General features: G+C 42.6%; 1 protein-coding gene across 1 annotated transcript in view; it reads right to left on the bottom strand.

Annotated features, from left to right (window-relative positions):
• rasgrf2b (Ras protein-specific guanine nucleotide-releasing factor 2b) overlaps positions 1 to 13,792 on the bottom strand; it is a gene marked incomplete at both ends in the record, with an annotated part of 38,683 nt that overhangs the window by 14,061 nt on the left and 10,830 nt on the right. The window contains 13 exons of the mRNA XM_079161653.1: positions 164 to 246; positions 769 to 905; positions 1,358 to 1,424; positions 1,517 to 1,677; positions 2,882 to 3,000; positions 3,093 to 3,202; positions 3,315 to 3,508; positions 4,316 to 4,395; positions 4,504 to 4,620; positions 5,204 to 5,340; positions 5,499 to 5,588; positions 8,461 to 8,608; positions 12,378 to 12,484. Of these exons, the coding sequence (XP_079017779.1) occupies positions 164 to 246; positions 769 to 905; positions 1,358 to 1,424; positions 1,517 to 1,677; positions 2,882 to 3,000; positions 3,093 to 3,202; positions 3,315 to 3,508; positions 4,316 to 4,395; positions 4,504 to 4,620; positions 5,204 to 5,340; positions 5,499 to 5,588; positions 8,461 to 8,608; positions 12,378 to 12,484 (1,550 nt within the window). The remainder of the gene's footprint in view (positions 1 to 163; positions 247 to 768; positions 906 to 1,357; positions 1,425 to 1,516; positions 1,678 to 2,881; positions 3,001 to 3,092; positions 3,203 to 3,314; positions 3,509 to 4,315; positions 4,396 to 4,503; positions 4,621 to 5,203; positions 5,341 to 5,498; positions 5,589 to 8,460; positions 8,609 to 12,377; positions 12,485 to 13,792) is intronic.

Raw genomic sequence — 13,792 nt, 5'->3', positions numbered from 1 at the left:
ATACCAAAGAACACTTTGGAGCAGAAATGAATATAAAAAAACAACCATAATACATAACATAAAGTCTAACACTTTACAGTACATCAACACAGTATGCTGCAACATATATTTTACAACACTGGCATTAGGAAATGGTTGCTCCTCGTCACACATACATACTTACTTGATCATATTAGGCACAGTGACTTTAGAGTTCTCCTCAAATACACTGGTCATCAAGCCATTACAGCGGATATTATCTATACACTACAGAGGCAGAGAGGAAAGGAAGATAAGTACTGAGACAATAAAGTGAAAGAATGACAGTATGAGATGGAAAAGTGAGAATATTTGCAAATTATTTTCACGTTTGTTCGGACCTACAGAATTTAAAGCAGACGACGGGTGGAGTCTGTAACAGGTCAGAGAGAAAAAATACTTTCTTGCACTGATTTGTTTATCTGTGTGCCTCCATCGAATGTAAATACATTTAAATAAATGCTGAGAAATACGTTTTGTATAAGTCTGGTTGACAAGGAATTGAGAAAAAAAAAAGAAGCAATATAAAACAGTCATTGTATTTTTTTTTAAGAACTAATCCAGTCGGACACGCTTGCATGGTGCTACTCTGTTTGTGAAGTACTGAGGCAGTGAGCTGAACTGGCCCCTGGGGAACTGCACCTGTGTTTACTTATCACTAAGCCTTCTCAATGCCCAGTGGAGACTCGCTTTCGCTATTTGGAGGTTCTTGTTATTCTGTGTTTGTATGGGTGTGTGTTGGTGTATTACCTGGCTAATGTCACTGGTCCATGCCGCCTTCTCCTGCCGCGAGGGTGCCAGCAACACCACAGTGAATGGAGGCAAGTCCGAAGGCTCGACTACGAGCTTAAAGTCCAGCTGGCCAAATACCTGACCGCCAGCTTTAGCTGTGTGACAGAGAGAAAAAAAAAAGGTTTTAATATAATAATGATGATAATAGTTAAGAAGAATGGCTTGTGCTTGTACACACACACACACACACACACACACACAGAAGGTTAATTCAGTGGACCTGCTATCTCCGATACGTGCCCCTGAGGCTTAAGTGTAAAGGTGTGTGTTGAAGTGTGCACATGCATGTGGTTGTCTCGGCACTTCTCCCCATTTGCAAAATGAGTGCTCAGAAGAAGAAAGGATAAAGATCATCAATGTCAAAAGATCAAAACCTGACATTTAAAGGGGTGAGCATCTGATATTTAAAAGGAAGTCATTTCTGGACACTTATCATCTGACATCTAATTAACCTCCATGAGTGGTGAAGGGCCTAAATGAGCCAATAGGAGCTGCCCGTGTGTCGACCAATGTAGCCGCAGTGCTTCATAGATGTTGTTAAACTTACACTCTTCATCGCTGGCGTCTGGTTCCTCTATGAGTGTGCAGTCAATCAGGGACAAAACTCCACCTTGCTGCAAGAGTTTGACAGCAAATTTGAACAACGGGGTTTATTTTAATTGCGATCAATTAAAAAGTGAATTCCATCTCAGAAATCTACTCTGACCTTGAGAAGGTGCAGTTTTCCTCCAGAGCTGCGTGTGCAGACGAGGAAGTGTTTGGTGAAGAGGAAGCACTGCCGTTCCCCTTCCTTCTTCAGAGAGAGAGCGCCCAGACGGACCTTACTTAGCTTCCCTCGCTCCACCGATGGCAGCTGGATCAGAGAGCCTGAGGAGCAGGAGGGGGCACAGGATTACATTACATTTCACTAAGCTGACACTAAGCTGGGGGCTTTGTTTGGTCGGCATCTGCCGTGGCACAAACAACCTGGTGTGTAAAAGCAACATTTCTGAACTAGCCATCTCTGCACACATGCATTTCATGTGTGCACCTGAGATATGGAGGGGAGAAACGCAGGAGGAGATCATTAAAACAGGCAGAATTAGTGGCATTGACTGCATCTCTGCTTGAAGCAGTAACATGGGACCAAGAGAAAACGTGCACTGTCAAAACTGGTGTCAGCACGCCATGCGCAAGTGAAAAACCACAAGAGAGCTAGATGCGGTAGCTCATTAGGTTATGCACACTGTAGCAATTAGCGCACTTCTTGGCACACTGGTACAGATATGGTTGAGTGCATTTCAAAAAGAGAACATCTAAAGTATAAAGACTTTGCAGGTTTTTGGACCAGTGCCTTTATTGGACTGGCTCGCCAACCACATGTTGCATGAAATAATTGCTTATAAATAGAGTAGAATTGATGGACTACATTTGAGATCAAGAATGACTTTTTTTTTGGGGTTGGATTAGGCAGGCTGTTGGTTCTGGCACCATGACTCCACGCTAAAGCTTTAGCATACACAGGTGTTCAACAGGCAATCCCTTTATCTTCCCAGTAAGAAAATGAGAACTTGTAGTGGCTTTAAATCTACAATTTTACATTACATTACATTCATTTGACATTTTTGCCCAATGCAAACCGTGTACTGAAAGTGGAGACAGTGCTGTAAGTGCTTAGAGGTGTGATATTGGATATTTAATCTTGGAAATTTGCAAAAATGTACATGAAATGTCATTAGACAAAATAAGTTTAACATTCAATTTTTGAACAACTTGGAAATAATTAATTAGGAAGATAGTCTTACTTTAAATGATGCTAGTAGTTACTAAACCTTAGAATAATGGCTTTGAGATGTTAGAATGGAGAACCACAGCCAGTTTGTAGAATCACATTTCCACTGGGCAAGCTGACATGGAGACAAATCTCCTCCAGGAGAAAGTATTACAGTAGCTAATGTCATGACTCAGTGACTGAGCTCTGGGTTCTGAGTCTGTGCCCTCAGATCACAGGCTGACAAGGTCTTACTGTCAGGAAAACCCTCCAGAGCTCTGCTGACTGGTGAGCAACGCCTGTGAGCTGACGAAGACCTACCTTGCCTGACGAATGTCTGGCTGGTGTCCAGCAGGATGTCACAGCCCTCCACTATCATCCTCTCTATGGCCAGGTTCTTCCGGATGTTCTCCGTGTCGCTCACCTCGTCGTGCATCACTCTGACGACACGCACACAAGCCAGTTAGTTCAGTGTTCAATATCAAAACGGATCAGGAAAGTTGATCATTGTGACGACTGTCCAGACACGTACCTGGACAATTCCTCTAATTTGGACTTGGCAAACTCAAGACTCTTTCGCTCCACATGCTCATGAGGCGTGTGTGCCAATAACTCGTGCAAGGTGATGATATAGCGGGGAATCTTGTAGGAGAGAAAAAAAGGTTATTGAAATTAATGATTGACATTAAAAAAAAATAGTAGATATTTTGTATTTGTGTGTGAACGCTCTTGTGAGCTGGAACCCGTGATCTACCTGGAACATTGGGTATGTGAGGAAGGTCTCGAGCATCCTTCCCTCACAGGCAGCGTTAGACTCGTACTGTTTCAGCAGCTTGTCAAAGTCTCTGTTCTGCTTACAGTTGGCCAAAACCTGCAGGCTGTACTGATGGTTACGCACAAACTCCTGATAGATGTTCAGCATGGGGAGCAGGATGTCAAATAGGTCGGCTAGAAACAAAAGAACACACACATGCTTTACAGTATACTACGCAAGTCACATGACAGAATGCAGTTCTCAATTATTTGCCACCAGTTGGTTTCAGTTGAACGTTATGTTGCAATCAATGCTGGCACCGTTCCATAGTAGTTTAACTACCATTGTTATTTAAAGCCTTTTGTCAGATCTGTGACCAAGAAAATATCCATAGGGCTCTTTTATATACTCCGTAAATGCCCTTGGTTTAGCTATGTCTATTACTGGTACTCTTTATTATAGCTGTCCCATGATTGTTGGTTTGTCATGCTGTATTGGAGGAGAAATATTTGAACGACAATATTAAAAAGGAAAAAAGAAAAAATCTTTATTGAAAACACTAGAGAAATGGATTTGATGTGCGTGTAAAACATATCGCTGATGGAGATCTACAAACAGCCCCAGCCTGAAGTGAAGCATGGCGTCAGATAAGAGTGTTTAATCAGTCTAACCTTTTTCTTTCTGAATTTGTCACAAGTAATTTGCTGTCGCGTCTTTCAGTCGTCTGTCACCTAGGTGACGCTTATCTGTCGACGGGGCTTCTGTTTTATGAGGTAAATTTGTGGGATGCCTCGTGGTATGGGTGGTCATTGTCTGTCAGGACAAGGAGTGTGCTTGTTGCAGACTGAGATAGGGAAACGAGCACGTAAGTAAGACGTCAAGACTGACGTTTGAATGACACAAACTGGACCACTGAACAGATGACCTTGATGTCACTGGCTGGCTGCAGAGTGCATGCATAGTGGGTGTGTATTTGTGTGTGAGGCGAAGTAACAGCTTACCCAGCACCAGTGTTGGCCAGTTGGCTATCCTCGCCTTCAAGCCTTGATGGAAAATCTCATGTAGGAACATGATGGTCTCACTGAAGACACAGTGTGAACACGGCGTAAAAACACAAAGACAAAAAGAGATTTTATTATTTGCTACTTTTTAAAAACCTCGGTATCTCTCTCCAGCACAATTAACACACCTATTGAGGAAGATGCTGCTGACATCGTCGTGGTTGATGGGGGGTTTCTTGGAGCTGGCCGCCATCCGCAGAGGTCTGAGGAAACAGTTCACTAGGATGTAGAGCTGGTGGACGTACCTGTGATCACACACACAATGTGTCAGAAATTCAATTGTATCATCAAAACACATGCAGTACATGAGAAAAAACGGTTAATGAAGACATTGTTAATATTTAATTGTAGGGTTTTGTCTTACAGTTCAATTAATGTTCTTATTTGTTCGAGCTGAGAGTAATGAATAATGAATAATGAATGCCTCTCCCTGTTTGCCCCTTACTGAACAAACACATTACTGATCTTCTCTGGTGTGAAAGTATCTTTTGACTTCACTAAGTTACAATTTGCAACATAAGATGTTTCATCGATCAAAATAAATGTGTGACCCTTGTTTTTGTTTTTTCTCTCTAACCATGATTGAGTTCATTTGAATTCATGTACTGGAGGCAGATATGTGTAAAATCTTCTATCTTAGAGTATATCATTTGATATCAACTATCAATATATATCACGATATAGAACCATTTTGGTAAATTCTATTGAGAAACCATTGAAAGGTGAAATATGGGATGGGAATGTCTGCTATGACATGTGCTGCAAAGCTTGACAATAAGGACAACTTTTCTAGAGTGTGTGCTGCTACTCCATGAAGCAATGACATACTCTGTCTCTGCCTCCACCATGTTGAAGACGATCTGGTTTCTCTTCCTCATGCTCTCAGCGTGAGGAGAGCAGATGTAGTCCTGAACGATGATCTTCCACTTCCTCCGACAGAGCCAGCCTCGCATAAAGCTCTGCACCTGCAGACGTACGAACGAGGTAGCTTAGACACAATCAAGCACATGGAGCGCACATACTGAGCATGCAACATGCTCGCGCACAACACTTGCAAGAAATCCCAGGTAAGACACCGGGGAAGACCGGTTACAGAAGAGAAAAACACCAAAATAAACAGTACCTTTTTGATCTTTTTGATATCCGGGTCTTCATTTTCATGGTTGACGTGGTAAGGCCGCATTCGCTCCTTAGTTTTGTTCAGAGCTATAATCTGTTAGGAGAAATTTTGTCACAAACAAAAGTTAGCATTATGTGGGTGACTAAATAGCTGGACAAAAGACACATTAAATAACAGCAAAATCACGTAAAATAGAAACAATGAGCTTCTGAGGTATGGTAGGAAGTGATACGATTTAATTCATGAGGATATTATTTTCCTTTAAGGGATTAGGAGTGATTTGGTTGAATCTTGTCTATGTGATAGTCATGGTCATAGTCATAGTCTATGTGATAGTCACTGTGCACAGTGAACTGTTGATGTGTTTGCACCAGATAGACATCAGGCTTCCTCATCTTTGACAATTCGGTGCCTTCATTCAGAGCAAGAGAATAACAGAGGAGAGGGAGGGCTGCTATCAGCTGGTGACAGCAAGCAAATTAAGACTTTGATGTGCCTGATTACCTGAAGTGAATTGTGGGGCACAGCAGCTACTGACGTCAATCCTAGTTCTGCAGATGAATATATTTCTAGCACAAAACAGTCTATGGAAACTATTTTAAAGAGCAATTCTATCTAATATTTCTTTTATCATTTTTACAGCCATGAAATACTCTCTTCAGACCGCAGAGTAAAATTAGCCTTTATACATGTGACATTTACTCGCTGCAGGTGAAAAAAGCCTGCCATACACGCGACACATCGCAAAGGAAATACACCAGGAAGTTGCCAAACTCAAAATGTTATTAAGCTGTGGAAAAGAAAAAAACAAATCTCATTTCACATAGTAAACCTAATAATAAATAGCAGCACTGCTCTTCACATAACAGTGATGACTAACTTCAAACACAGCTGGTAAAAAGGTTTTTCTTGGCAACGCTATCTTCAGTGGATTAATGAACCCAGCAGAGGTTGAGTCTCTTGTACTATATTACTTTCACCTCTTTGTTTTTACTCTCAGGCAGCTTGATGACATGAGTTTATCACCAAAGCCATCTCAGCCACACACTTTCATCCTCGTGTTCTCGTCCACCGGCGCGCTCATGCTAATGGCAGCGGAGAGGAGCCAGTCTGCCAACTGTTGACAGTTACAGTGGCTAGTTGGTTTAATTATTCATAAACACACAAAGAAACAAACAAGAGTGTGTTTTAATGAGACGGATCACCAACTGCATACTGGCTCTTAAAGTGTAACCCTTTTTTCATGAGCAGCCCAATTACACAGGCAGATGTTTCCTAATATGAAACGTTACTTCATTAGCATTTTCATAATCAACATGGCTCTCCATATCCCGCCAATGAGGCCTAATCACAGTGTGTAGCGAGGAGAAGCATCCACACTTGTTGCTCTGAGAAGCATCCACACCTGTTGCTCTGAGGGAGAATTACAACTAAAAGCAGAGTAACAGGCTAATCCATTAAACATAGTGTTATTTCTTCCGGGGCACAGAAATAGTCGCTACAAGTAAGTATTTATACAAGCCATTTTTGACACGGATGAGCTAAGCTGGAATTGGAAATGGCGGTGGAGCTGTGATTTACGGAGATGTTAGCAGCTGGGCCAACGAGCAAACAGCTTCCCCTCGGGGGCAAACTGCTGCTCAGACCAGAATTTATTTTCAATCAAGCACCTGTACATTAAGAATAACTCTGCAGTGCCCTTTGGCCATCTATGTGGCACATAAAAGAACACTTCTTATCTGAGACACTTGTTCTGTCAAATCACAGGAAATTAGCAATGAAACAAAAAGACATTGATAACGCTTTATTTTACTTTAAAGTTCCAGATAAAGTACTATTTAATTTGGTTCAGTTGATACACCTTCAACTAATCAATGCCATGTAATTTGTAGTATTACAGAGACAGTCTTTTTGTTCATGCAAAGCCGGTCATTACATTACAGTCATTTAGCAGATGCTTTTATCCAAAGCGACTTACAATTCAAATTCTATCACATTCATAGACTGTAGGCACAGCTACGGGAGCAATTTTGGGGTAAATTGTCATGCAACTAGTGGAGCCGTTCCTCTGATTGAAGACCGGTTCTGCTCTCCGCTGAGGCACAGTCACCGGTCAGATGACCAAGCAACACAGCAAGTGGGGGCAAGTATACAATTCAACACAATACTGTAGCGCCAAAATAAAAAAATTAAAAGTTCCTCCACAAAAACTTTCACAAAAATCACCAAAAGGATCACTGGATGGATGGAGAGAGAGAGAGAGGGATGGATGGATGGATGGATGGATGGAAAGATGGATAGATGATGTAAATATGCGAATACAGTGATGTCGGGATCCAACGTAGGCTCATTTGTTTACTTCAGAAAGGCTTAGAGCTATTGATCTAATTACCATAAACCAATAATTACCTGCTGTCATTTGTATGTGTGAGAGAGAATTGTAATTAGTTCTGATTAACAACGATGTAGAGGTCAGTTGTGTTTTCTGTGTCAGCTCGCTCATCTGATTTATTGTCCTGTGACGGCAGAACAGAAAGGTGTTGTGTTCGATAAGGCGTGACGGTTTTTGGCAGCTGATTTGTAAGGAAGCTGATGGGCTGTCTTTATTGAGCCGTGGGCTTCTCCTCCTACGCTCAGAGTCCAATGAGCACCGTTCACACCCACTCCTCTGCTGCAATAAACGCAGCTGTGAGAAGACACACGCACTGCATACCCATAGGGAAACATATACATATATATATATATATATATATATATATATACACATACATACATACAATGCTCAACACTTGCTGGTCTTCTGTGGTATGCGAGTTGCACACATGCACTGTCTGTTGTGCTGTGCATCCTGCTTAGTTTACACATCAATTGTGTCCTGAGGGTACGCAATTTAAATCCCATATGGATCAGTCAATTACTGAATGGACACCTTTTAGGTGTGTAGGTGTGTGTTTGTGTGCTGTACCTCTGCTTTGAGCCTCTCGATTTCTGTGCCCTGATCTTCCAGCTGGGTGCGCAGCTGATTGGCGGCCACCTTCTCAGTCTCCACTATCTGTACAAGGTGGATGTATTTCTGCATCAGCACCTCTCGTTCAATGATGATGTCAGAGTAACTGAAAACAAAGAGAAGTCCACAAATAGTAAACAGTTGTATGAAGCACATATCATACACTAAATAATTCATATTTCTTGCTTCTGTCCCCCATTGTGTTGTGTCCCATTGTGTTTCTGTTATGACAGAAAAGTAAGGAATAACGAAAACATTTGAGGCTTTTTGAAAGTGTATTAAAATTAATGTGGGGGGGATTTATCCAAATGATCATCTTATGTAAACTTTAAAAATCTTAAAAGCACCGTAAACCTATTTTTCTTGACCAACTTCTCACTGTGAGCGATGGGGTCACAAACACACAGTCCTGATAAGGCAGATTCAAAATCATATAATAATAACTAAACTAAGAATGTTTTTGTGAACTTAATTTGTTTGTGCTTAATTAGTTTAACAAGCTCCGACTGTGACACGTCAAAATATCCTTTGCCAAAGAAAAGCCTCTTCACTTTAACTCCTGCACACCTCCACATGTGTTTTTCTGTCTGATTAGACTCATGCTCAGGGTTGAACAGAGCTATGCTGGGAGTTACTTGAGACTATCACTGTTTACACCTGACATTACCATGCGTCATGGGCAACTCGTTCTCACACCAATGTCAAATAATGCAAACCTTCAAACTATGACGCTCTACCTACCCCTCGAGCATCAGTTTTGAAGGTGTCAGTGTCGGCGTGTCAATACCCGCTCGTTACATGGATCGTGTCTTTTCAAAATAAACTTCCATCTTCACAGGAAGTTAGGATTAGGAGACAGAGGATAACTTCACTACCTGACAACTCGCATCACAACCATTGACTGTGTATAAGAAGTGGACGTAGTCATCGTGATGTCGCCCATTGGTTTGTGGACTGCTGTTTTGAAGCCTCGAGTTTTCGACTTCTATACAATCTGACTTTTTTTTGCAACCGGAGGAATCGCCCCCTGCTGGTCAGTAGAGAGAATGCAAGTTTTAAGATACTTCCGCATTGGCTTCAATCCGTTGCCGCCTGGTCACTACCGAGTGACTAACGACTCACGTGACTAGCAATTGACAAAATAGTGACCAGGAACTCACATGAGTCAGGTGGCAAAATGTCAACTTGACTTTTAGTGTTGCACTGGTCGGGAACACATTGAACAGTTAATTAAAAAATATATATATTATTTTCCCTCATAGATCCATAACCATGTCCCAGTCGTATAGCATGTGTGCTATTGTTCCAACATATTCATGACAACGGCAACACAAATCCTTATCTTTTAGTTTGAGCCTCGCCATTCTGCTTGCAGTACAGTAGCCTCAACCACAGTTTAGGTGCATTGGCATCTCCAATGAGGTTATGGAAAATTGATGCACTGTAGGCTTTGGATTTCAGTGATTGGTTTGGGACCAAAATTGAGAGGGGGGCAGCTGGAGATATTTCCAGAAATCTGAATATGCCAGATTGTGATGTTGTTTCAGATATTCATATGTAAAAACATAGGTCCCCTATATGCAGGATTCCGGCTTTAGCCCACTGGTATCAGCAAAAGTTTTTTTTTTAGGCTATTCTAATGTCAGAGTAAACCATATAATAATTCAGACGTGAAAGAGGGGTTATTATGTAATGTAAATCGGTAAAAACAACTAACATAGGTAGGGAGAGTCCCCCTCTAAGTCTAGCTTGGTAACAGAGGATTTTTCTTTTGCCATATGAGTCATTCAACAAATGTATTATATTCTTTTAGGAGCGGTGCAGGAAGGGAGAGTGGTAACATATAAGTTACATAATTGACTTTCATTGTTGCAATTATTTTGGATAAATGAACCCTACCCAACAGTGATATATTTAGTTTACTCTAATAAGCGGTGAAAATAGCACATTGAGAAACTCCAGGAAGACTACCAACAATTCCTGCATGAAGGAGGCAGAGTTTGAACACTCAGACGTATCCATATCCCTGGCTGAGGTGGCTGAGGTGGTCAAACTAATTCTAAGCGGCAAGGTGCAAGGGGTGGATGAGATTAACCCTGACATGCTGAAGGCTCTGGGCATTGTTTGGCTGTCTTGGCTGACACGCCTATTCACTATTGTGTGGAGATTAGGGATAGTGCCTGTGGAGTGGCAGTTATTACACTGCCTCACCGGTGAAGCGTATTCTTGGGTGCTGGAGAGGAGGCTCCAACTGATTGTCGAAGCTCAGATCTAAGAGGAGCAATGCGGATTCCGTCCTGACCGTGGAACAGTGGACCAGCTCTTTACCCTTGCAGGGCTGTTTGAGGGGTCATGGGAGGTTGCCCATTCAGTCTACATGTGTTTTGTGGACTTGGAGAAGGACTCCGCCAGTGTTCGATGGGGAGGTCTGTTGGGGAAAGAGAGAGCTGTGTCCCTATACTTGATACAAAGTCAAAAGCCAAACACAAGGTTGTCCCTTGTCACTGATTCTGTTTGTGATTTTCATGGACAGGATCTCAAAGTGCAGCTGGGGGGAGCAGAGTGGCCGATTTTGGGGACCTCAGAATTGCGTCCCTGCTCTTTGCAGATGATGTGGTTCTATTGACTCCATTATAACAAGACCTCCAGCACCCATTCCTCGTAGAAGGCCATGGTGTCCTCCGGCGAGTTAAACTTGTGGTTCTCCCCTTTAGACATGAGCTTCAAAAGAGTTGGATACTGCAGATGATACTGCACACCTTTCTAGTAAAGGACTCCTTCAACTTAGTTGCACACAGCCTATCTTCTTGCAAGAGCGGCACTCAGGTCGAAATATAGTCTCAGCTCACGTCCGTGGTTTAGCTGTTGTTGTCTGGACCATCTCAATCCCAGCTCCCTCTCACGGTATCGGTGAAGTGCAAGACAAACGGCCTTGCTGAGAGTGGGGTGCGCTCTGTCCAGCTGATATGGAGATCGTGAAGACGTCTGGACTCATATTTTGGCTCAGTAGCTTGGACATGAACAGGATGGGTACTTCACATCCTTGAGGTATTTTTACTATGAGTAAATAATAACTGCCTGATTGCAGGTCCTCCAGTCGGTATAGCAGGGAAGCATTTGGATTCTGCAGGGTTTTAATTGTAGTTTCTCGGCTGCAACAAAGTGTTCACCCGCTAGCGCTTCTGTCAATGTTAAGCAGCCCATAAATGGAGTTTCCTGTAGCACACTGAGGACTGGACAAGTTTAACTTTTAAATCAATAAAATTGATTGAGTGTTGTCATACCTTCTTTCATATTAGCCTGATGATTGGCCAGTTCTAAAATGAACAGGATCGAGGAACATTTGTCAGGGATGGTGATATCACGAGGCCCGTTGTCATTGTTGTTCTGAGCAGCTGCAGCTTTACTTGCTAACTATGCCAGGTCTGGTTATGGTTTTCAACTAAGCTTACACAGCAGTGCTGTCTAAGTTCAAGGGGGTTAATCCCAAAGATTTTACAAGTAGGTTACAATTGTTTGGTTTCAGCATGAAAAATAATAAGGGACATCCTCTTCCTGGGGTCTGTACCCTACATCGCCAATCCGGAAGTCCACATTTTTTAATCTTTGCAAGTTTGACACCACATGGAAATAAACTGAAACAAGTTACAAAGAGTGAAGTATTATTTGGAACACAAACATCTTTGCAGTTTGTAATTTAATAGGCTCTAAAAAGGAAAAACCATCAGTATGACCAAAGTATTGATCTCTAATCTTACTGTTTTGTCACATCACATCAAACTGTGGTCATGCAGTCTAATGTCATATTTCCCGCTGTACAAAACACAGAGTGGGGAAAGCACACAAATATCCTTTATGCAATACTAGGTGTGTACCTTGCCTGCTGGATGGCCTCCACCCATTCATCGCACTCACTCTCCTCATCCGTCCGCAGCTCCAGAGGCTTCTGTCCATCGTGACCAAACACGATGAGGAAGTAGTGCTGAAGAGAGAGAGATGAAGAGAAAAGAGCCGTTTACATTTGTGACCCCAACACCCTAACTAATCTACAACACCACCCCTCAGTTATGCCAACATTCTCATTTTACAGCACAAGATGCTTTGGCTGCCCCTTTGAGATGCGAGCCACAGCTAATCCGACATATGGGACACACATGGAAACGTGGCTTTCAACTACAATTGCTTTTCACACTCTTTCCTTGCCCAGATTCATCCCATATAAAGTTCCACAGACCTTACATGAAACCAGTCTATTATCCTCTCTCTCTCTCTCTCTCTCTCTCTCTCTCTCATGAATTTCCCCGAGCATCTGCCTTCAAAATACTTCCCCATGTTTACATAAAGACACATGCCAATACATACAAGCGCCACACATCGACAGTACAGCACGCACACCAGGCATTATGTGATGCGATAGAGGCTTTTATTCAAACGGTCATGTCCTGGGGCACTGGGTTACCAGAAGAGCTGCTATTCTTAGTCAGAGAAGACTGAGCTCTGCATGGACTTTCTCTCTCTCCTCCTCCTCCTCCTCTCTTCTCATCATCCAACCACCTCTCTCTTCCTCCATTCCCTCTCTCTCTCTTTGCACTTCACCTATCATCCCACTCCGCCTCCTCTGCCCCGCTCGACCAGCATCCTCACTTCTCTTGTTGTCGAAAACCCACACCCACTCCTCCTCCATCCCCACATCCCTTCATACTCTCTTTGTGTCTCTCTCAGTAAGGGTTCGGTGAACCAAACTGAGTCCAGAGGAGAGACGTTTACCCTGCAGGAGGATGGACGAGCTTCAGCCCCTGCAGTGGAGATAGGCTGGGGAGAGTGTCACCGAGTCACTGATAGGAACACACGCACACACACACGCACACACACACACTCAGAGACCTTCCTCCATCTCCATCCTCAAATCCCTGCCATAACTGTCGTTTCGATTCACTGGCTGGCTGGATTTTATTACATCAACAATAATCTGTGCTCTAACAGTCTTTGACAGAGAGAAAGAGAGAGACAGCGCAGGGACAAGAGAGACAGAGCCGTTACATAATATTTCTTACATATTTCATAAATTGTGTCACCGCCTAACAAGATAACATTTCCATGGCAACGCAATATCTGACGCGTCCACCGTGTATTGCACTTCCATTTTCTGCTTTTTAGCGCTGGCTCTCTTCGTTTAGTGCTTTTATTGATCCATCCTGCAATTTTAGACGTGAGAAGGAAGCAGCATTAAGTAGTGAAAGTGAAACCATTTTGCAAATTCTGAGATCCAGATGGATACTCTGAGCCTGTC

This window comes from Pholis gunnellus, assembly GCF_910591455.1.
Source record: "Pholis gunnellus genome assembly, chromosome: 6".
Lineage (NCBI taxonomy): Eukaryota > Metazoa > Chordata > Actinopteri > Perciformes > Pholidae > Pholis > Pholis gunnellus.
This window is presented reverse-complemented; position numbering and strand designations above follow the sequence as displayed.